Source organism: Sphaeramia orbicularis, chromosome 14 (assembly GCF_902148855.1).
Source record: "Sphaeramia orbicularis chromosome 14, fSphaOr1.1, whole genome shotgun sequence".
Taxonomy (NCBI): Eukaryota; Metazoa; Chordata; class Actinopteri; order Kurtiformes; family Apogonidae; genus Sphaeramia; species Sphaeramia orbicularis.
This window is the reverse complement of record NC_043970.1, coordinates 41,537,052-41,560,051: the sequence shown is the minus strand read 5'-3', so window position 1 is coordinate 41,560,051 and position 23,000 is coordinate 41,537,052. Positions and strand designations below refer to the sequence as shown.

General features: G+C 33.2%; 1 protein-coding gene and 1 long non-coding RNA gene across 20 annotated transcripts in view; both read left to right on the top strand.

Moving 5' to 3' along the window:
* The window catches only part of dlg2 (discs, large homolog 2 (Drosophila)), a 417,220-nt gene extending 399,902 nt beyond the window's left edge, over positions 1–17,318 (top strand). For 18 of the 19 annotated variants that reach the window (XM_030154920.1, XM_030154919.1, XM_030154918.1 and 15 more), the window contains 10 exons: positions 221–397; positions 2,360–2,435; positions 4,587–4,683; positions 6,390–6,440; positions 7,831–7,932; positions 9,652–9,675; positions 11,530–11,702; positions 12,902–13,011; positions 13,102–13,193; positions 15,749–17,318. In XM_030154920.1, the coding sequence (XP_030010780.1) occupies positions 221–397; positions 2,360–2,435; positions 4,587–4,683; positions 6,390–6,440; positions 7,831–7,932; positions 9,652–9,675; positions 11,530–11,702; positions 12,902–13,011; positions 13,102–13,193; positions 15,749–15,855 (1,009 nt within the window). In that variant the 3' untranslated portion in view covers positions 15,856–17,318. The remainder of the gene's footprint in view (positions 1–220; positions 398–2,359; positions 2,436–4,586; positions 4,684–6,389; positions 6,441–7,830; positions 7,933–9,651; positions 9,676–11,529; positions 11,703–12,901; positions 13,012–13,101; positions 13,194–15,748) is intronic. The other variant, XM_030154936.1, reaches the window with a different exon arrangement.
* A 485-nt stretch (positions 17,319–17,803) lies between these two features.
* LOC115433488 (uncharacterized) lies at positions 17,804–22,026 on the top strand. Its single transcript, XR_003937366.1, has 2 exons — positions 17,804–19,403; positions 20,267–22,026. It is a non-coding gene; the product is annotated as an uncharacterized LOC115433488 (long non-coding RNA).
* The last annotated feature ends 974 nt before the right edge of the window (positions 22,027–23,000 follow it).

The window sequence follows — 23,000 nt, the reverse complement described above, 5'->3', positions numbered from 1 at the left end:
CTAGTCTGAATATTGCCTGATGTACATTTAATGAGCAGGTTTTAGATCTGTGACTGAAACAGGGTGACGGATTTCTTTTTATAGCGTCCCTGATGGACCAGTCACTTACTGTTCTCTCTGACCTGCTAACGCTGAGCTTCTAGTTTCCTTTCTACCAAATTAGAAAAGTCCTTTCATGGCGGAAATTGCAGCCATTTGTCTTAATCCCTTGACTCGACAGGGCTCTGTTTGACTATGAGAAGTCCAAAGACAGCGGCCTCCCCAGCCAAGGGCTCAGCTTCAGGTATGGAGACATCCTGCACGTCATCAACGCCTCAGACGATGAGTGGTGGCAGGCCCGCCGAGTGACTCCGCACGGGGACAGCGAGGAAATGGGCGTCATCCCCAGCAAGAGACGGTGAGCCATGGACCAAGACTTTACACCTGATACATGAGAAAATACAGTAGTGGAAAAAATTGTTAGACCATCAAAAGTCATCGAAAACAAAGGTTATGCAGTCAAATACTAACTCCAGTGTGTATCATGTGACTAAAACAGACAGAAAAGAAAACATGGAATGCCCCAAAGAACTGTTTTTGTCAGTACAATGCCATAGATATTGATGTAAGAACTGAAGTGATTTTGGTTACTATCAAGAAAACATGGAAAATGGATAGATATCAGCTCTGAAATTAAACTCTTATGAGCTATTTTTGTTGTTGTCATTATATTTGTCCAAAGAAATGTACCTTTAGTTGTACCAGGCATTAAAATGAACAAGAAATTGAAGAAAACAAGGAGTGGTCCAATATTTTTTCCACAACTGTATGTTCTTGAGAAAGGTGCAGTCAATTGAGATATAACTGGATTTTTATGTGTTTATAATAGTGAACAAAAATGAAAACTAAAGCCCTATTCATACATCACTGGTGCTATCTGGTCGAGTCAGTCAATTTTATTTATAAAGCATTGGCCAAAGGGCTGTACACAGACATAAAAACAAATAAAACACATTAAAGAATTAATAAAAACAATAAAAGTAATTATATATTAACTCATAAAGACCCAAACATTCACCGTCAACCAAAACCATCTACTGATCTAAACTATTTAATACCTGTTGATCCACTAATCCTATCAATATTTGTAAATAATTGGTGTAAAATACAGTTCTTCATCTTTTCATGGTCATCAGATATGACCCATTTGGATGTTCAGAGTCTCCGTAGTTGCCATGGAAACGCCGTCATCTTCTACAGCATTGATTCACCAGTAAAACCCATGGAGTTGGATCAATGACAGTAGATAGAGACACTTGGTTTATGTTCAGTTAATGAAGTAATTTGTTAAAAAAGTCACATTTTCTGAATTTTTTGCTGTTTCTGAAATATTAACCCTCAACTTTAATCTGTGCTTTAATGAACATCTACATGATCAGTGAATTAAATATGGGAAAATACCTGATTTTCATTGAAAAAATGCAAAATACAGAGGATAATATTGTAATAAGTGGTGATAAATTGCTTAAAAATGATTAAATAGAGAGAAAGAAAGTAATGCAATGCAATGATATTTATCCTTTCTGTCATTATTATTTTGTATCCCAGACCCCCTGTTAGAAAAGAAACACCTGAATTCAACATGTCCCAATACTTCTGTCCCTATAGTGTATGTCTTGTGATACTACTAGTTCTCTGTAATTTGGACTGATTTGCACCATTTTTCTTTCCTCCCTGCATTTATTCACCTTATTTCCTGAGGACTATGGAGGCTGCAGTGGTTTATTATTTACCTTTACTTAACCAGGAAGTCAAATTCAGATCAGAAGTCTCTTTTGCAACTGAGACCTAGCCAAGGTAGCAGCCGAACAAAATCAACACGAATAAAATACACAAATGAGCAGTAAAACTGAACAACAGCTATTCAAGGACAATGGACTCTCAAGAAAAACAGTGACATTTCTCACTCACTGCATTTGTTGTGATTCTCTTAAAATCATTCCAGGGTTCCTACAGGTTTCTACAAGTTAAATTTAAGACTTTTTAAGACCTTTTTTTTTTTTTTTGGAATTGAAATTTTTATTGAACTTTTCAAAGGATGGACATTTGCCTTTCCCAATAAAAAGATAATTAAAAAAAAAAAAAAAAACTGCAATAAATTCAATAATAGTAGTTTAAATGCCTGTGTTATGACCTTGGTTTACCCTTTCCATCTCTAGTCAAGCTCCGTGAAGTACTTATTAAGTCAAGAAGTTTTAATGTAGCGTGTGTTTCCGATGCTTCAACATCATCTCAAACTCACTTCACTTCACCGTCACTGTGAGTAATTTAATTTCATCTGTCTGCTTAATGACGGACGTGTCTTCTCTCCACTTGGCAGGGTGGAAAGGAAGGAGCGAGCGCGTCTAAAGACTGTGAAATTCAATGCCAAGCCGGGGTCATTTGATTCCAAGGGGGTAAGTGGCGTCATGAGAGCTGTTTCAATCACCACATTAATTTAACGCTCCAGATATGACTGTGAACTTCCTGTGCAAGACGGTGTCCACCTTTAAGTCTTTAACTTATTTAGCTGCTTAGTTACATTTTTCAGAGCAGTTTAACGCAGATTCAATAGAAACTCCATCCCATGACTTCATCTCATTCACATTTCTATTAAATGCCTCAAAACAAGTCATCTTTTTTAATTTTATTTTTGTCAGTAAATGTAAATGCAAGTCACACTCAGTACTTTATATGTTAAAACTGTCTGCGTACCTTATTTTAGCAGATAATAAAGTCATAAACAGCTAGAGGAATTTGGAAATTCAGCATGGAACCCCCCCCCCCCCAAAAAAAAAAAACAAAAACTGTAGCTGTCAACACATTACACATCACCATGTACCATTTTTCCTCAAATGATGATACAAACAGTATTTATTATTTGAGATCTCATCCTCCTCCCTTAAAGGCTGTCCTTTATTTCTCATCGCTGCATGAATTTTGTGCATCTTTTCTTAATTCTCTCATAGCATGATCTCAGTTGGATTCTTTTCTCACTTTGCTTTTACCTGTAATGCCACTGATGCAACTGTGGAACGTCAAGAAGTGGTCGGGTTCACATTGTTATTTCCCCAGATGGACATGAGTAGAAAAGTGTCTGTCTCAGATATTTCTCCTGTTGGACAGTTTATTATCCTTTGCACTGGCTGTATGGGATAAACTTTTCTCATTCTGTGTCTTAAAATATTCTTAAAGTTGTTGAATATTCTTGGAAAAAAACCCAAACTACTAACCCATAAAGACCCAGTGCTACTTTTGTTAATAGCTGTGTTCATTAACTACATTTAATATAATTCTTTGTGCGGTATTGGTTAAGAACACTGTTTGTGTTTGTGACCAGTTCATGCAGAAAACGATGAAATTTCAACAAGTTCACATACTTTTTCATGTCACTGTATACAGTCGTGGAAAAAATTATAAGACCATCAAAAGTCATCAAAATCAATGATTATGCAATCAAGTACTAACTCCTGTGAGTATCATGTGACTAAAACAGACAGAAAAGAAAACATGGAATGCCTAAAAGCACTGTTTTTGGCAGTGCAATGCCATATTTATTGATGTAAGAACTTGGTTATTATCAAGAAAGCCATGGAAAATGACTAAATATCAGCTCTGAAATTAAACTCTTATGAGCTATTTTTGTTATCATTATATTTGTCCAAATAAATGTACCTTTAGTTGTACCAGGCATTAAAATGAACAAGAAATTGAAGAAAACAAGGGTGGTCTAATAATTTTTTCCGCGACTGTACATGTAGTGCGACCCCGTCATTTTTATGGTTTATTAACTGTACAATGTGCAAAAAACACAAGTTCTTAGAAGCAACATCTTTAGAAAATGGAAACAAATTGGGACGGAAAGAAACATATCAAATATGAGAAGCTTAAATACATGCGTGTTGATTAAATAAAGTAAATCAAATTGTAGAAAACTAAAATAATTGCTAAAATACTGTGAATAAAAGTAGAAAGAGCCTGATTTTTTTTTTTTGGCTTAATTTCATGGTACACACAATAAATTCTATTCTATTCTATTCTATTCTATTCTATTCTATTCTATTCTATTCTATTCTATTCTATATCTTATTATTCTGTTCTATTCTATTCTATTCTATTCTATTCTATTCTATTCTATTCTATTCTATTCTATATCTTATTATTCTATTCTGTTCTATTCTGTCTATTCTATTCTTCTTTTTCTATTCTGTTCTGTTCTATTCTGTTCTTTCTATTCCATTCTGTTCTGCTCTATTTTATTCTATTCTATTGTGTTTTATATCTTTTTATTCTATTCTGTTCTGTTCTATCTATTCTGTTCATTCTATTCTATTCTATTCTGTTCTGTTCTATTCTATTCTATTCTATTCTACTGTTCTGTTCTGTTCCAGCTCATTCCTGTGACCCACATTGGCTAAAACAGTATTTTCATAATCAAACACTGACCTCCACCTGCACTCTGTACAGACTTCTTGACGTTCCACTTTGTGCACGCTGTTGTTTTGTCTGCATGAACGTGACAGCAGTCAGATATACCTGTTTGCCCGATGCTTTCTCTCCCTTCACAGTCATTCAATGACAAACGTAAAAAGAATTTCATCTTTACACGAAAGTTCCCATTCTACAAGAACAAAGAGGGTGAGCAGGATGGCAGTGATTCGGACAGTAAGTAAGCTCACCGACATACATATACTGTACACGCAGAGGCCACATGCAGGGCTGTTAGGGCACTCTGAGGTGGATTTTAGAGGCTTCACCGAGGCCTTTTCCTGCTTTCTCCTGCAGATCATTTCCTGTCGTCTTTGTTTTCTTTCTCTTTTCTTTCGGATCACGGCCAGAAACAGTGCGGTTCAGATGCCGATCAGCCATGTGGAGCGGAGCCAAATCTATGCAGTTCATTTTTGCACAATACATCCCCATATGGTGATGAAGCTCGACCCAGTTTCCCCACAGTTCAGCGCTGGCTACTGTCAGTATTTGGCTCCACCTGCTGGCTGCTCCGTGTCAGGACAGAGACAGATGGGTGTGATCCCACCTCCCTCCTGTTAACTGCCTCTTACCTTCTGCTTCTTTTGCGTCTGTCCTCCTTTCCTGCCTCTATTCTGGCTCTCTTTGGACGCCCGATAGGACATCCTGGGGATAGGTGATGATGGGTATGGGACAAAGACTTTCAGTAAGTTGGTCAAGGAATGATTCCTCATCTCAGTTGTTATCCCACAACAAGGCGCCGCTTCGCCACATTTTCTTCTTTTTTTTGTCTTTTTTTTGTCTTGTTCTTGCCTGCATCGTTGCATGCTGCATCTGATGGGTCTGTGTTGCTTAGGTTTGCAGTGTATTAACCTAGAGTCTCACAAAAAAAACCTCAGAAAAACAGATTTAGGGTCAGATTTATCAGTCTGGTCTGTGGATGCATATAGTTTGCAAAAAAGAGGAAAGTTGCATATTATCACACTCCAAATGTTTTTTTTTTGTGTGTGTTTAACATATTATTTTGAAGTAGTCAATGTTTGAATTAAATTACCTCCTGGAGCTACAGTGTGCAGATTGTCCTTTTTTCGTAACCTAAATGGTGGTTTATTTCATTAAATTTGGACAAAATATAGCTAAAAAGAATTGGGCTTTGTGTTTAATAGTTTGCAGAAATAATCATTTCTAAAAGGAAAAAGAAAAAAGTTAGATATTTTGCGGACTGATTTTATACAAACAGGTACTTCCACATAATGAGCTTCAAAATTAATGGCATCACCGTAATTTACTGAACATTTTCAATCATTATCAATAGTATATGAACTTATCCTGACAGAGTCTGTGTGTTCACACTGGTCTTATCTATCATGGTTATTAATGCATGTTTGCATGAGGCTGACGTTAATTCACATGTTTTGTCTCGTTTTGGAGCATGCGACCGAAATAGAATTTTACAGCTTGTTACAGATTTGTCAGTTTGTTTTGTAAGGTGTGTATATGTTAAAATGTTTCCTGCTTAAATGAGTAAATTTCAGTATAATTTGAGGAATGTTTTTGGAGCAGGGGATCAGACTCAGTTTAGGTTTTTCAACCCTGTAATGTTTTCTGAACAGATCTCATTGCACTGAGTGATAGTACTTAAGACTAGATGCATATTTTACAAAACCAAAATGGAAAAGAATCAATAAGTCAATAATTGTTTACTGAAAATTACTGTTGGAGACATGGGACTCAGTTGTCATGTCTAACTTCGTATCTGTGATAATAATGAGTTAATGAATGAGAATAATATGACATACACTACTAATGCATGTGGCCTTTAGAAAATATCACGGTCTTCAAGTCAGCAATTTTACAAATATGCCCCAAATACAACTTTAACATTTTGCACCGTTTCCCTTCAGGGAGTCAAGAGGATGTGATTCTCTCATATGAACCTGTGATGCGGCAAGAAAGTAAGTCATGTATATGTACAGAGTATCTGGGAACATCAGTAGATGAATGACATTTTCTTTCATTTTAAACAACTACAGTTCAGTGTAAAAGTCCTAATCACACATTAAGTTTGTTGGTTTGGTTAAAGTTGTAATATCCACACATATGCATCTGTCAGTATTTGTATTAAGATTCATTCTGGATATATGTGAAGTATGTACAGTGGAAAAAACAAACATTTCAGGGGAAAAAAACATCTATAAAACACAGTGGTAGTATTTAATATGACCTCCTTTTAACCCTTTTGTTCAGACAATATGAGATTTATTGCATTAATTTTCTGATGTTTTCTACCAGATTTCATTCAACATACGTCAGATGTTTTTTCAAATATCAGTTTCCATGCATGAGTTTCAATTTTGTATCATATTTGATACATCGGGTCTCAGTGCTCAAATATTATTATTTTTGGACAAACAAAAACATAATATAACATAAACATGTCTAACAAATTGGTAATTCCTTTTCAAAATTGGCAAAGTTCTGCCTCCTTCTTCATTAATGACAGTCTTGAAGTGTCACTGGAAAGGCCTCTGGTGGATTATTTGTGTATTGCATGTATCTAATTGGTTATATCAGGATTTTCCAGAAAAAAAATGTCACACTGATCATGTAGAGGGCTTCAAAACTCATGTATCAAATATGATACGTTTGACATTAAAGGGTTAAAACAAGGAAACCGTCCCAGTGACAGAGGGAAATGCACCAGTGAAACCTTAAAGACTTCGAGATATTTTTGCAGTGACTTCCAAATTATTACTTTTTTTCTCTACATCTAACATTATCTAAGTCATGTATCACCATTTAGTATCATACTATCTTTTGCATTTTGCCTTTTTCAGCAAAAATCTGATGTTTTCCTATATTTAAATTAGTGATCAAGTAGATGTTCATAAAAGTTCAGGGTAAATTCAAAGATTATTACTTCAAAACAGAGAAAACTGAAGCTAAGGTGACTTTTTCAGCAAAATATATCATTAACTGAGCATAAAAACAAGCGTCTACAACCGCTGTTATGTAAATTATGATGTTGTAGAAGATGATAGTGTTTTCACGTTCACCACAGAGCCTCTGAATGTCCAAATGGGTCGTATTTTATGACCATGAAAAGCTGAGAAACTGCATTTTACCTGATTTATTTACATATATTGATAGGATTAGTGGGTCAGAAGTTATTAACCCTTTTAAATCAATAGATGCTTTTGGGCGCCTGTTGATTTTTAGGTCTTTTCAGGTTAATAAATAAATGCATATCAGGTGATTTACAGTCAGACGATGTTCAAGGCTGACATAAATCACCACATAGACCTGATCTTTAAGGCATGCAGTAAATCTCTGGTTTCCTTCCAGTAAATTATGCCAGGCCTGTCATAATCCTCGGACCGATGAAGGACAGAATCAATGATGATCTGATATCTGAGTTCCCAGACAAGTTTGGTTCTTGTGTTCCGCGTAAGTATTGAAAGTGAATCAATAGTGACCTAAACCAGATCCTGTATTCTGTGTTATTTGGCGTCATGTGATGTGGTGGTCATCGTTTGTGTTGATTGTTGTGACACCTTGTCCTTTTATGACATTTTATTTCTGATTTCACCCCAACATCACCGATTTATCCCATATGTATTTTCAGATTTGAAGCATTTTTCAGTGTTATTCAGTGGTATCTGTTCTATGAAGACACTGAAAAAAGTTATTCTAACACAGCTCTGGAAAAAAAAAATAGAGATCACAGGGTTTTGTGATGTATTTTCTTGAGTAAAATGAACTTTTGTGTTTGATTTATTCTGGAAATTAATGACAATTCTCCCAAGTTCTAAGATCAGGATTTTATCTACAGCATTTATTTGCCTTAAATGACATATAGTCAAAACTAGCAAGAAAATTCATTGTTTGCAAACCGCAGAAAACTAGACTAAAGCAAGTTCATATAGATTTTTAAGCAACGTAACAATAATATTTAACCTCCGAAGAGTTCATATTCATTATGTCTTTCAGTCACAGTTTTTATGTGTCTTAACACGCTCTCCACCTCTTTCCCTTCCCAGAGCAAAAAATGCAGGCGTCTTTGCTTTTTTTTTTTTTTTTTAAATGAATTATCACTCCCTGTCACATTCCAGAGGTTTTCATTGTGGTTCAGGTCTGGTAATTTGGAGGGGTCTTTTAATTTTTTTACCAGAGCTGTAAATGTAACTGGGTGACGGCAAGATAAAAAAGCATCAGTATTGCTTCATTGTGGAGCTGAAATCTGTATTTATATCTGTATTTTTGCAAAATATAATCATGTTTTTGACTTTATCTGCATCAGAGGTGTCAAAGATACAGCTCTTGGGCCAAAGGGTCCAATCCGGCCCATGGGATGAATTTGTGAAATAAACAAATAAAAATTACACTGATAATATTAACAATCAGTGTTGTTCAGGTTCCACAGTCAGACTAATATGATCTAAAGTGGATCAGACCAGTAAAATACTATTATAATAACCTAGAAATAATGACAACTCCAAATTTTTGTCTTTATTTTGGTATAAAAAGTAAATTCCATCGAAAATAATGACATTTACAAACTGTCCTTTCACACAAAAGGTGAATAACTTGAATAAATATGGACAACCTAAAATATCTCTGGAGAAATGAGTTTCATTTTAACAATATTCTGCCTGTTATTAAATGTTTTGTGTATTTGTCGATCCACTGTGATCTGTAAGTTGTAATGTACATGTGTAAATGATAAACTGAGACATAACTTTGTTTAAATTGCACTTACTTTTCTTTAAAAAATTCAGGTTGTTATTCATGTTTTTATGGAAACTTTGTAAATGTAAACACTTTCATAATGTAATTTTACTTTTTTCACTGTTGTTATTATTTTACTACTTCAAATCATATTGGGCTGAATGTGACCCCTGAACTAAAATGACTTCGACACCCCTGATCTACATCCTCCTTAACAAAACAAATGGAATCAATATCATCCCAAACCCGATCATTATATTTTTTACACAGTTTCCTGTCTGTCTTCAGTCTTTCCTAGTGTGTGCTGTACTGTAACCCCATTTTAGTTCCTCTGTTTGTTGTGATACATGCTTTTTCAACCAAAGCATTTTGTATGATTTTGCATGTTTTTATTTACCCATCTCTTTTATTTGAATTTACCTTCTAAACCATTTGAAGCTGCTAACAGTTCAGGTCTCCAAGGTAAGTGAGTGGATGAGCTGAGCTGATTCTTTCCCCGCCCCCCTTTTTTTAGACTGTAAATCATTGGATTCATTATTTATAGTTTAGTTTGTAGAGTAGTATGAGTAGTATTGTAAACATTTTTAGTATTTTGGCGCAAGACTAAATGGATTTCAAATTTTTAACAAGACTTAAGTGGGTAGTAGTGTTTGATGAGGGTTTTTATTATTATTATTATTATTATTATTATTATTATTATTATTATTATTATTATTATTATTATTATTATTACCTTTATTTGACAAAGAAAAAAGCTCATTGAGATTAAAAATGTCTTTTTCTAGACTGTCCTGGCCAAGACAGCAGCAGAAGTTACACAAAATAGAAATCACAGCCATACATCCGCACTAAAAATATACACAAAACACAATAAAAGTCAGTTCTAAAACCATACATAAAACACTAAAATAAGAACATACATGTACAGTGAAACACCACCAATAATAAGAACAATGTTCCTTAAAAGCATCTCAAAGCAGGTTTAGTGTCAGCTGTTACATTCAGTGATGGCATATAGTTACATATTTATTTGACATATATTTGACTGTTTCCATTTTATGCGACTTTATGCCTCTTTGCTAAATTTGCCTGACAAGTTCAGTTACTTTTATAATATCTCAAATCCTTGCTGATTAATGACAACTAATTTTATTTTATTTTCTCAGTGTTGGTTAAACTCTAACATCTTTCCTTTCCTTCTCCTCCTTTTTAAGCTAAATACACTCTTGAAAATACTTAGATTAGATGTAAAATGTAGCGTTTCAAAGCTGAAAACAGACCTGAGCTCATGAAAAGAGAGGCATATTTGATAGAAAGATGTACAGCAATAATAAATAATATATGTTAATTATGGCTGGACAGTATATGACATTAATTGATTAATTGTGGTTTGTCTTTCTGGGAATTATGCAAAAATGCCACAAAATCAAGATCATTCCTTTAAGATCTGTCCTGCAAAAAAAAAAAAAAAAAAATTAAATGAACCCTGTTGCATATTGTAATATATTAATTGTGAATGTGTTTGTGCAGTCATACATGTCATGTGGTTTTAATAATGGAATAGTGAGATGAAATTTTTGGCAATACCGTCCAGATCTAATGTGAATTTTCCTAAGTAAATAGAAGGCAACTATAGATGAAAATGACGCATCAAGACTCAGACATTGTAAAAGACATAAAATGGACAAAATAGATGAAAAAAGACATAACAAGAAGACACAAAAGATCCAAAACAAAACAACAGATCAAGACAAAAATGAGGTAAATGATGCAACAAGATGAAAGTGAGGTAACAAGACATGATGTAAAAAATGTAATAAGACATAAATGTTATAAGACATATAAAAAGATTAAAATGATATACAAAACACAACAATACAAAAACCAAGTAAGATACAATAGATGCAAAAAGGCTAAATAATTACATAAAAATAGACTTACAGATGCAGTATTTGCACATGAATTAAAAAGGTGAATTTATGGCAATTCATGACATGTTTCTGTAAGTTTAGAGGCATCAGATTTCTCATACGTTTCTCCTGATGCAATGTTTTACAAAGTACTGCAAATGAGCTTAAACTCAAATAGCAGCAAACTGCAGGAAAATTAACTTAAAACATGAAATATAATAGTAATATTCTGACTGGTGATTGTATGATATATGATAATTCTAATGTGAGGTTTTAAATGCACTTTTCATTGTACTGGACTATTTCTACAGTGTAATATTAGTACCTTTACTCAAGTATCTGAATACTTCCACAACTTGTTGTTGTTTTACACACATTTTACCCTAAGTTTGTGTTTTCCTCTTAGATACCACTCGGCCAAAGCGGGACTATGAGGTGGACGGGCGAGACTACCACTTCGTAATGTCCAGAGAACAGATGGAGAAGGACATCCAAGAGCACAAGTTTATCGAGGCGGGACAGTACAATGATAATCTGTATGGAACGAGTGTCCAGTCTGTGAAATACGTGGCTGAAAGGGTGAGTTACTGTTGCTGTTTGTATGACGGTAAATTTGTTTCTTTATTATTCAATCAAAAGAAAAGTTGCCTTAACCAAGAAAAAAAATTTCAATTAAAAAAAATTCACTTCAATTAAAAAAACATTTTCAATCAAAGACAAAAAAGTGTTTGAATGCAAAAAAATATTTGAGACCCAAAAAATTACCTTTGAACACTTTTTTTCTTTGATTAAAAGGGGTTTTTTTAGTCATCAAAGTGAGTCATTTTTTGATTGAAAATAATTGTTTTGATTGAAGTCATCTTTTTTTTGTATTTAGGCCATATTATGGGTAGGATATTTGTGTCTTTATTATTCAATCCCAAAAAATATTACTTCTATCAAAAAAATATTTTCAATCAAAAGAAAGTTCACTTCAATCAAAAAAAAAAAAAAAAAGTCATATTTCAAGGACTTGCTATTTTAAGAAAGAGATTCCTATGTTAAACATCACTGGTATAGACACTTGTCACTCAAACATGTCTGACCAATGGGGAAGCATCCGCCCACTGTGGGATGTTAGTGTCAAAATGTTTCAATAAAAAAAAAGACTTCAAAACGTTTTTCACTTCAATCAAAAAAAAAAGCGTTCAAATAAAATTTTTGGGTCTTAAATATTTCTTAAACACTTTTTTTTTTTCCCTTTTTTTGGATTAAATAGAAGGTTTTTTTTAATTGAATTTTTTTTTTTTTTTTTTTTTTTTTAATTGAAATGAAGTTTTTTTTTATTAAAAATATTTTTTTGATTGATCCTACCCATAATATGGCACAAATACAAAAAAGATGACTTCAATCAAAAATTTCACTTTCAGTTTCACTTCAATGATAAAACAAAAACTTTTCAATCAAAGAAAAAAGTGTATGCATTCAAACACTTCTTTTTTGAATGAAAAAAGTTTTGTTATTGAAGTGAATTTTTTTAAATTGAAAATGTTTTGGTTTGTTTTTTTGGGTAAGGCAACATTTCTATGGATTGAAAAACAAAGACACAAATCTACCCTCATAGTTTTGGTACCAGATTTATATTTTTTTATATATTAGAATGTCCTTTTAGTGTGGTTCACCTCTGTGGTTCCAGGCAATCATATAAGTCTCATGTCTTGCAGCTTCAGTATTCTAACCAGTGGAATTAGATATTATGTGGTACGTCTCGTCTAAATTTCTCCTTGCTTCTGTTTCAGGGTAAACACTGCATTCTGGATGTGTCTGGAAACGCCATCAAACGACTACAAGTAGCACAACTCTATCCTATCGCCATCTTCATAAAACCTAAGTCTATCGATTCATTAATGTGAGCTCTACCTTCTTTCTACTAGCCTGTGATATTACATTTTTGTTGAAAAAGCTCATAAAATAGTCAACGTCTCATCTCTTTGCTCAGGGACATGAATAAGAGACTGACAGAGGAACAAGCCCGGAAGACGTTCGACCGGGCGATGAAGCTGGAGCAGGAGTTTGGCGAATTCTTCACAGGTAGTTTATTAATAAAAGCTCAAATACAAACAGAAAATATATGAATAAACATAGATGGTAGCACTGTTACCAGGTACCAGGTTTATCAAGAACAACATAGTTACAGTGATGTTATGAACTGCAGTGCATGGGATGATGCATAAGTGTCCACTGTGTTGGCTGATAGGGAACTAAAGCAGGGGTGTCAAACTCATTTTAGTTCAGGGGCCACATTCAGCTACATTTGATCTGAAGTGGGCCGAACCAGTAAAATAATAATATATAAATAATGTCATCTCCAAACTTTTCTCTATATTTTACAGTGAAAAAAGTAAAATTAAACAATGAAAATGTTTACATCTACAAACTGTCCTTTCAAACAATGTGAATTACTTGAACAAACTGAAAGAATAAGTGTAATTGTAACAATATTCTGCCTCAGTTTATCATTTCCACATGTTCACTATAACATACAGATCACAGTGGATCTACAAATACACACAACATTTAATATCAGGCAGAATATTATTAAAATTGCACTTATTTTTTTAAAGACATTTCAGGTTCTTCACATTTGTTCAGATTATTCACATTTTTTGTGAAATTATACTTTGTTTTAATGTAAATACATAAAAATATTTACATTTATTAAGAGAAAAATGTGGAGTTGTGAGTATTTATAGATTATTATGATAGAATTCGACTGGTCTGACCCACTGGAGATTGAATTGGTCTGAATGTGGAACCTGAACTAAAATGATTGTTAATTTCTTAAAATCTATTTTTGCATTTCACATAAGGGTCAAGTCACGCACCTATTGACTTTGAATCAAAAAATTAGAATTGAGATAATGATTTCAAAGTTTTTGTAGTTCAGCAGTGTAACATCTTAAGTTTCTAAATTCATTAAAATTTTTACCAAAAAAAGGATTTTCAAGAAAATTACGGAACTTTTTGTACGAACTAAATTCAGTCCCTTGGAGAGTTCTCTAAGAATGAATAATAACAGAACTTATCACTGCTATAATTTGAAATCTCAATCATATATTTCTATTTTCAGTATAGTTTTATGACCTTTTACACACCCTTTTATCATTATAAAAATCATGTTGTCTGAAACATTGGTGTGAATTGCTTTTTTAAGCATTTTATTATCAGATGGTGCCGGTTATATAGGGTTATTTCACTTTTCTCAAAAAACATGTTTTTTTTTTGTTTTTTTTAATCACTAATTAATCAAATGAGCTAAACCAATGGAAATTTCTGAAAGTAAGCATTTAACCCTCTGCTTAAGCATGGCTTCATTGGAATTTAAGATGATTTTGTTACTAATCTAAAAAAAAGATTTTTTTTTTCCCTACATAACCAAAAATAGGTCTGGACATGAAATAGCTAGCTTGTGAAGGATTATTTTCTTTCACTTTCTATAGATTTAACTTTTCAAATCAATAATTATGATATTCTTTTGTCTTCATATGGATTTGGTATACATGAATATTACATTCTCTGGAAAATATTTCCTCTTAACCCACAAGTATCCGGGTGTGCCTTTTAGGCACACTTTGCACTTCGTGTTAAAAAACTTCATATTATTTTTCACAATTTAAATAAGGTTAGAATTCAAAAGTTGTTAATTTTTTCAAGATCTTTAAAATTCTGGCCACCAACTAAAATTTGCACATTGTAAACAAAAGAAAATTACAAGACTAGCATCTGTCTCCCAAGTGTGCCTAAAACGTACTATTTCTTCCATTTGATATGTATGATTAGGGCTGACCTTGATTTACAAAAATAAAATCAAATTTGAGCAAAAAAATAAATCAATATATAATATTTAATAGTTTGATTTATAGGTGTGCCTTTTTGGCACGCTTGGTGACAGATGCTAGTATTTTTGAACATTTGACCTAGCGCCAAAATTAATAATGCAAATTAACCGATGTTACTGTTAATCACTGACATATGCCAGGATGAAGAAATCAAATAATATGTGATCCACTTTTTATGTAGCGTATTGAAAAAAATTATTTTTTTGTGTTTTTTGCATCCAAAAAAAAAATGGTTTGTTTACATTACAAACACGGCATTTAAAGGGTGAAAAAATGTGACAATTGTTGAGTATTTGGTATTTTTATTTACAGCTCAAGTTGATGAAATAGAAAAAAAGTGTAAAAGAATTAAAAACAAACTGTATGAAATTTTTTTTTGACATTATTCCACAAGTGTGCAAAAAAGGCACACTTGGTGCTTAGTAAGGGCCTTGCTGGACGGGATATCGGAGGGTTAATTGAGATCAAAGGGTAGTTATCACAGGATACTGATGAGACTCAGCTGGAGCAGTCTGTCAGCTGCTATGAATGGGGTTGCAGCAATGGACCCCAAGGGCCAGACTGGACCCTCTGGTGGGCCGGATTTGGACCCCGGGCCGCATGTTTGACACCTGTGAACTAAAACAACAAAATCCATGAATATATAAGAGAACAGCTGGAGAATAACTGTCCACTGTAGTGACCGCTATGCATGAAAGGGTTAATGTAACGTTCAACTGTACATAAACCATTTTCTTTGCTTTGCAGCCCTGGTTCAAGGAGACACCTTAGAGGACATTTATAACCACTGCAAACAGGTCATAGAGGAACATTCAGGACCCTATATCTGGATCCCCTCGAAGGAGAAACTATAATAACTTTTCACCCTGCAAGGGAGATTGGACTGCTAGAAACTAGTAATAAGTTGTAACATATGATAAGTGTATGGCGATGAATAGTCTTCATAAATAATTATTGTGAATATGTTCTTTTTGTTTGTTTGTTTGTTTTCTTATTTGAGTTTTTTTTTTTTCTCTCTCTTTTGTTTGATTATTGCTTCATTTTTCACTTTCAACATGAATGTTCCTGAATGTAAACCACAAAGTGTTAGCGGATTTTTAGGTCTTGAAACATGAACCATTTGTATTTATATTTGTTGATTTTTATTTCCAACAAAAACTGGAAAAGAGGCGTAAAGAAAAACGAAGTAAATACGAGGCCACGTGTCCGCATCGGCGCTGTGTGGAATTCCAAGCGGAGAACGTAAGAAGGACAGTAGATATTTCTAAACGTCGCAACCCTTCACGAATCTTTGCACTGCAATGTGTTAAAAGTGAAATGTTTTTGTCTCTTTTTGCATCCATGCATCCCCTGAACACAGCTTGGCTTTTCATTTGTTTACATTGTCTTCTCTTCCTTTGGTTTTACTGTATTTATTTCTCTTACATGATGTTGAGGATGTGTGCAGAAAATGTCTTATTCACTGTAAAATCTTCATGTTTTTCTTCTTTCTTTTTTTTTTTTACTTAATAGCAGACATCCAGCTGTTGCATTGACAATTTCAAGTAAAGAGAGAAAGCTGCTAAAGGCAAGAAAAGGAGATGTAACACTATATTTTGCTACTTAAATTGCTAGAAGGCACAAAAGCACAGAATTATTTATTATTGAAAAGAGAACTTTGATTAAAAGGCCATTTACAGAGCATATTTTATTTGTATGTTGTGATTGTGATGGATGCGGACGCTTATGGTGAAAGCGGTATTAGTTGTTGACAGTATTTTATAGATTTTGGATGGATATAGTAGTAATTAGGGATTCAATTTAATACTAAAACACATGTTTTATTGTCTTTTTGGAACAAATAGCAGGGAGGGGGAGAATGGAAATGAAAACAGATGCAGATTTTAAGAAGCTTGACCATGGAAATAACATGAAACGGGAAGCGTTGGTTGTAAAAAGTATCAAATAATTGAGTGTTGAAGGAGTTGAAAGATGCGAAAGGTGACTTTGAGCGGAACACTGATTCAGATGGGTGGTTGTCCTTGGTTCGTCGTCTTAAATTCTGATGATGAAGCGTAATAATAATTAAATTTGGAGGATTCTGCACACTGATACCTGTGAAGTAAGCATTAAGGTCCAGTAGATGTGGATGGATACTGTGCACACATGAGTCGGCCAGGGTTCTATACTGTTACTAGTTTATTTAATAAGGAAAATGCACTTTAACGTACATCTGTATGAGAGTACAAAGATGTAAAGATCCAGATTATTTCAAGAGAATGGTTATTTCACATCCATAATCGGCAAAAATGTCACAAAAAGGAACAAAATAGGAAAAGAAAAGGAGAATATCTTGTATAAACCGGCGAAACTTAAGTGAATTTCCATAGTTTAGTCAGACCGAAACCAGACTGTATTTACAACCATATTTTCCACATATACAAACTGACACATATATGGAGGCTGAGGTTATTCCTTTCGCTAGTAAGAAGCAGTATGAAAACCATGTGAAAACTGGTAAAAAGTATAAGACAAATGACAGTAATGATGTTAAATAAATACATTATGCAGTTGAGTGATGATATTCTTATACCTGTGGTCTTGACGGGCCTTGAAATAGAATCCAGAATCATATTTATCCAAGATTTAGACAAGACCAGACCGAAGTGAGGTTGAATTAAGACCTTAAAAATGGCCTTTAGACTGTACTGTAACACTAATGAAACAATCCAACTATGTATATATATTTGTTTATTTTAATTAAAAAAAAAAAAAAAAAATATATATATATATATATATATATATATATATATATATATATATATATATATGTTTGGATTGTTCATTGATTGGAGTCACAGAGTGATGTTGGAATAGTTGAAATACAATAAATGGATAAAAATATAAGGCTGTATCACACCTACAGCTCATAGAACTTACAATCCCTTTTATATCATGATAAAAATGTTCACATCAGTCATGAAAAATGTCAAAACAATATTTATTTTAAGGTTGAATTTTTTCCTGAGTGAAGAAACCAGATGCTAAAATGATTATTTATGATGAGAACATGATAATAGTTCAGATATCTAGATGTTGTGCTTTTAAAACAATTATAATGCTAACAATTTTAATATAGAGTAAATTAATTAACAATAAACTGAAGCTTTTTGTAAGCGGAGATGACAATCTAAACAAAATTAACCCTAGAGATCCAATGAACATTTACTGCCGGGATTTTTATCGCAATTTAAAATTATCTTACGACATTTGCCATTATTGTTTTGTTGCCCAGACCTCTTTTCGTAATGAAACACCTGAATTTAAATGTTATTAACATCACTAATTCAGTAATTACTAATATAATTGCCCATGTCTGAGAGGAATTTCAGTATTAAGAGTGAAATTTAAAGAATTAGATATTCTTCAATCAATGAGCAAAAAATATACATTACTGTGGAGCCCAGTCTGCATCACCAGAGTTATTATAGCTTACATTTGTTTTTTATTTTTACTATATGCATGAGTGGTTTTATTTTTATTTTTATTTTGAGGAATTGACCTGTTTTAGTTCAGTTATGACAGAAAACTTACCTCATTATATACACCGTTGGCCCTAAAGTTGGAATAATTCAATTTTTTGGACACATTCCTCTTTTTATTTATATTTATTTAACATTTAACCAGCTGTAGTGATTACATACTGAGCCCCAGTTACACTTTATCAACCAAGAATAAGTCATATAATCCCAATAATTTCATGATAACAAGGACAAATATTTTATTCCAACTTTATGGACAACAGTGTAGAATGATTAACAAAAATATTTTTTTATTAATGGTCCCATTTTGAGCAATGTCATTTTATTCTTGCACACCATGAACCATTAACGTTGGGATAAAACAGACAAAAAAAAAAGTTGACCTGCTTTAATCCATTTTTATTGTAGTTTTTATTATATTAGCCTTTATTAATTGTCATTGTGATTTATTTCAGTCATTTTCCACTGTTGTAACTTACAATCGTTTTTTTTATTTTTACTATACATGAGTTATTTTATATTTGTTTTGAGGAATTGACCTGTTTTAGTTTAGGCTTTTCTGGAAAACGTACCTCGTTATATACACTATGGACCCTAAAGTTGGAATAATTTATTTTTTTTGGACACGTTCCTCTTTTTATTTCTATTTATTTAACCTTTGACTAGCTCCAATGATTACATACTGAGTCCCAGGTACACTTTATCTACAATAATAATGTCACAATAATTTAATGAGTGTACAATGATTAATAACAAAAACATTATTTATTAATGGTCCCATTTTGAGCAATGTCATTTTATTCATGCGCACCATGAACCGTTAACATTGGGATAAAACAGACAAAAAAAATGTTTACCTGCTTTAATCCATTTTTATAGTAGTTTTTATTATATTAGCTTTTATTAACTGTCATTGTGATTTATTTCAGTCATTTTCCACTGTTGTAACTTACGATCGTTTTTTTTAATTTTTACTATACATGAGTTATTTTATATTTGTTTTGAGGAATTGACCTGTTTTAGTTTAGTCTATATACACTGTGGACCCTAAAGTTGGAATAATTTGGTTTTTTTTTGGACACGTTCCTCTTTTTATTTCTATTTATTTAACCTTTGACTAGCTCCAATGATTACATACTGAGTCCCAGTTACATTTTATCAGCCAAGAATAATGTCACAATAATTTAATGAGTGTACAATGATGATTAACTAAAACATTTTTTATTAATGGTCCCATTTTGAGCAATGTCATTTTATTCTTGTGCGCCATGAACAGTTAACATTGGGATAAAACACAAAAAAAATGGTAGTTTTTATAATATTAGCTTTTATTAACTGTCATTGTGATTTATTTCAGTCATCTTCCACTGTTATTATAATTTACATTGTTTTGTTTTGGGTTTTTTTTACTATATACATGAGTGATTTTATTTTTATTTTGAGGAATTGACCTGTTTTAGTTTAGTCTTTTCCAGAAAATTTACCTCGTTACATACACTGTGGGCCCTAAAGTTGGAATAATTTAGTTTTTTTGGACACGTTCCTCTTTTTATTTCTCTTTATTTAACCTCTGACTAGCTCCAATGATTACATACCGAGTCCCAGGTACACTTTATCTACAATAATAACGTCACAATAATTTAATGTGTACAATGATTAATAACAAAAACATTATTAAAGGTCCCAATGTCATTTTATACTTACGCACCATGAACCGTTAAAAAAAAGCGAAAAAAAAAAAAAGTTTATGGTATTTTTTTATTATTTCAGCTTTTATTGACTGTCATTATTATTTATTTCAGTCATTTTCCACTGCTAGTTCTTTATTATCCTCTCAGTTTTCATCGTACAGTCCATCTCCTGCCTTCTCATGTGATTATGAAATATTTCTACACTCAAAAAACAAACCGAACACGCTTTTACATCCACTAAAACCACCAAGGACAACACCGCCCATCCTGAATCTGTGTAAATGGTTGCATTTAACCTGTGTCGGATGTTTTCCAGTCTGGTTGAGGAGTAAACAAGTCCTGGGCAGAAGCTGAATCGACCCAGCACGATGTAATAATAATGATAATAATAATAATAATATACCCACAGTATGTAGTTTACTCACCAGTGGCTTGCCTTGTTTGAAAGGGCATACAAAAAAGTACCTCGCTTTGTTAAAAAATAAACAATAAAAATAAAAAATCCTTAAAGCACTTGGAATGACTAATGCTTCTACCAGTGTAATAACCTTCCTGTTCTGTTCGGCCGCTCGATTCCCATGACAATTTGTGAATAATATGTACTCCTGCTGTTTGATTTAGACCGCATGTTTCACCTGTTTAGATAGTAAATATTGTAGTTACATTAATTGCAGGTATGTTTCTAATCAATGGGATATTTCAAAGTGCACTTACTCATCATTTTTGGTAAAAATAGGCACTGTACGATACCAGTAATGAGTACTTTTAAAGCAAATATAAATCCGATTTGTAGTGTAAAATGGCATGTGGGGAATCCTGAAAAAGGCTGAGTCGTGACCTGCTTGTACGGACCACATACTGTACCTGTAGTAGACTGATGAGAAGCACTTAAACGCACCGTCGTTTTCTTAAAAATGAGTGTGAAGATGCATTTAGGGTCATGTTCCAACCTCTTGTTGTGAATCGGTTGTGGCTAATATAGGCACAGATCGCACATGTTTTCAGCACTGATAGGTCGAAATTAGTGTTTCTTTTTAATGTGTTTTTTTTTTTTTTTCCTTTTTGCAACATGTTTCAAGAAATCTGCCATCATTCTTTTGCAAATGTTCCATAACGTATTGGTCACCACTTGCCTTAACAGAGTAGGTTTACTGTATATCACATGGAAGCTTATAAATGTACTTTTCCTTTGAGAGTAGAACATGTTTAATCGATCCTCCTCTGCATCTGTACTTCAGGCTGAAATCGAAGCTATATGTTTTTATGTTGAGGCTGTTGCAACATTTTACCGATAAAAGTTTGAGGCTGTAAAGAAGCATTACTAAAGAGATATTTTCTATTTTGTAATTTTACCTCCGAGATGAGGCTTTCTGAGGCAACAAAGAAAAAACATTTTAAAGAGAATGGTGATTAAATACTCGAATATTCCAACCTTTTTCTTTTTTCTTTTTTTCTCTTTTTTTTCAAAACTGTTATCGGCCAGCAATACAATCACGTGTAGAAGAAATTTCTTGTCATATACTGGCTTGAATATTGTGCTAAACCTGATATAAGTACTTCCAAATTCATTGTGGACATTGTAACACATGATATTTTAACAGGCCAGTTGGCATCTTTTTTCTGTGGAAATGTAAAGGATTTCTGACCTATGCATGTTGCAAAAGTCTTCTGTTTCCTGTGGATGTGCAATACTCAACACAACTGAAGCATTCAGTTACTTGGCTGTGTTTTAAGACATGATCGATCTGCAGATTTGACTCATTCAAACAGACGTATGTCTATTTTAAACCCAAATAAACACACTGTTGTAAGAGGTTGTGTCCATGCGATATGTTTGACCAAAACGTATTTCGCGTAGAATTTCTTTTCAGTTGTTCCAGTAAAATTCACGTTATAATTCAGAATAATGCTTTTCTGTGTTCTGTATAAATATGTCCATGTGTTTATGGCTTTCTGAAGGCTTATTTCTTTTTTTTCTTTTTTTAAAAAAAATTATACAGGGTGGGGAAGCAAAATTTACAATGAACATTTAGTTGTTTTTTCTCAGCAGGCACTACGTCAATTGTTTTGAACCCAAACATATATTGATGTCATAATCATACCTAACACTATTATCCATACCTTTTCAGAAACTCTTGCCCATATGAGTAATCAGGAAAGCAAACGTCAAAGAGTGTGTGATTTGCTGAATGCACTCGTCACACCAAAGGAGATTTCAAAAATAGTTGGAGTGTCCATAAAGACTGTTTATAATGGAAAGAAGAGAATGACTATGAGCAAAACTATTACCAGAAAGTTTGGAAGATACTATTAAAGAAGAATGGGAGAAGTTGTCACCCAAATATTTGAGGAACACTTGCGCAAGTTTCAGGAAGCGTGTGAAGGCAGTTATTGAGAAAGAAGGAGGACACATAGAATAAAAACATTTTCTATTATGTCAATTTTCCTGTGGCAAATAAATTCTCATGACTTTCAATAAACTAATTGGTCATACACTGTCTTTCAATCCCTGCCTCAAAATATTGTAAATTTTGCTTCCCCACCCTGTACATTTACATAAACGTACTTAGACATAAGGAACCACACAGACACAATACAAAACACAAAAAAAGAGAAAATAAATAAATAATATGATCAACTCTTCTTTACAATGCTCAGGGCTGAATTAAGAGTTAATATAATGTATACTAACAAATTTCTCCATCAAAAGGACATGGGGTGGAGCAGGACACTCTTGTTGACAGTAAGGACTCCTGCTGAAGGCTTATTTCATGAAGTCTTAACATC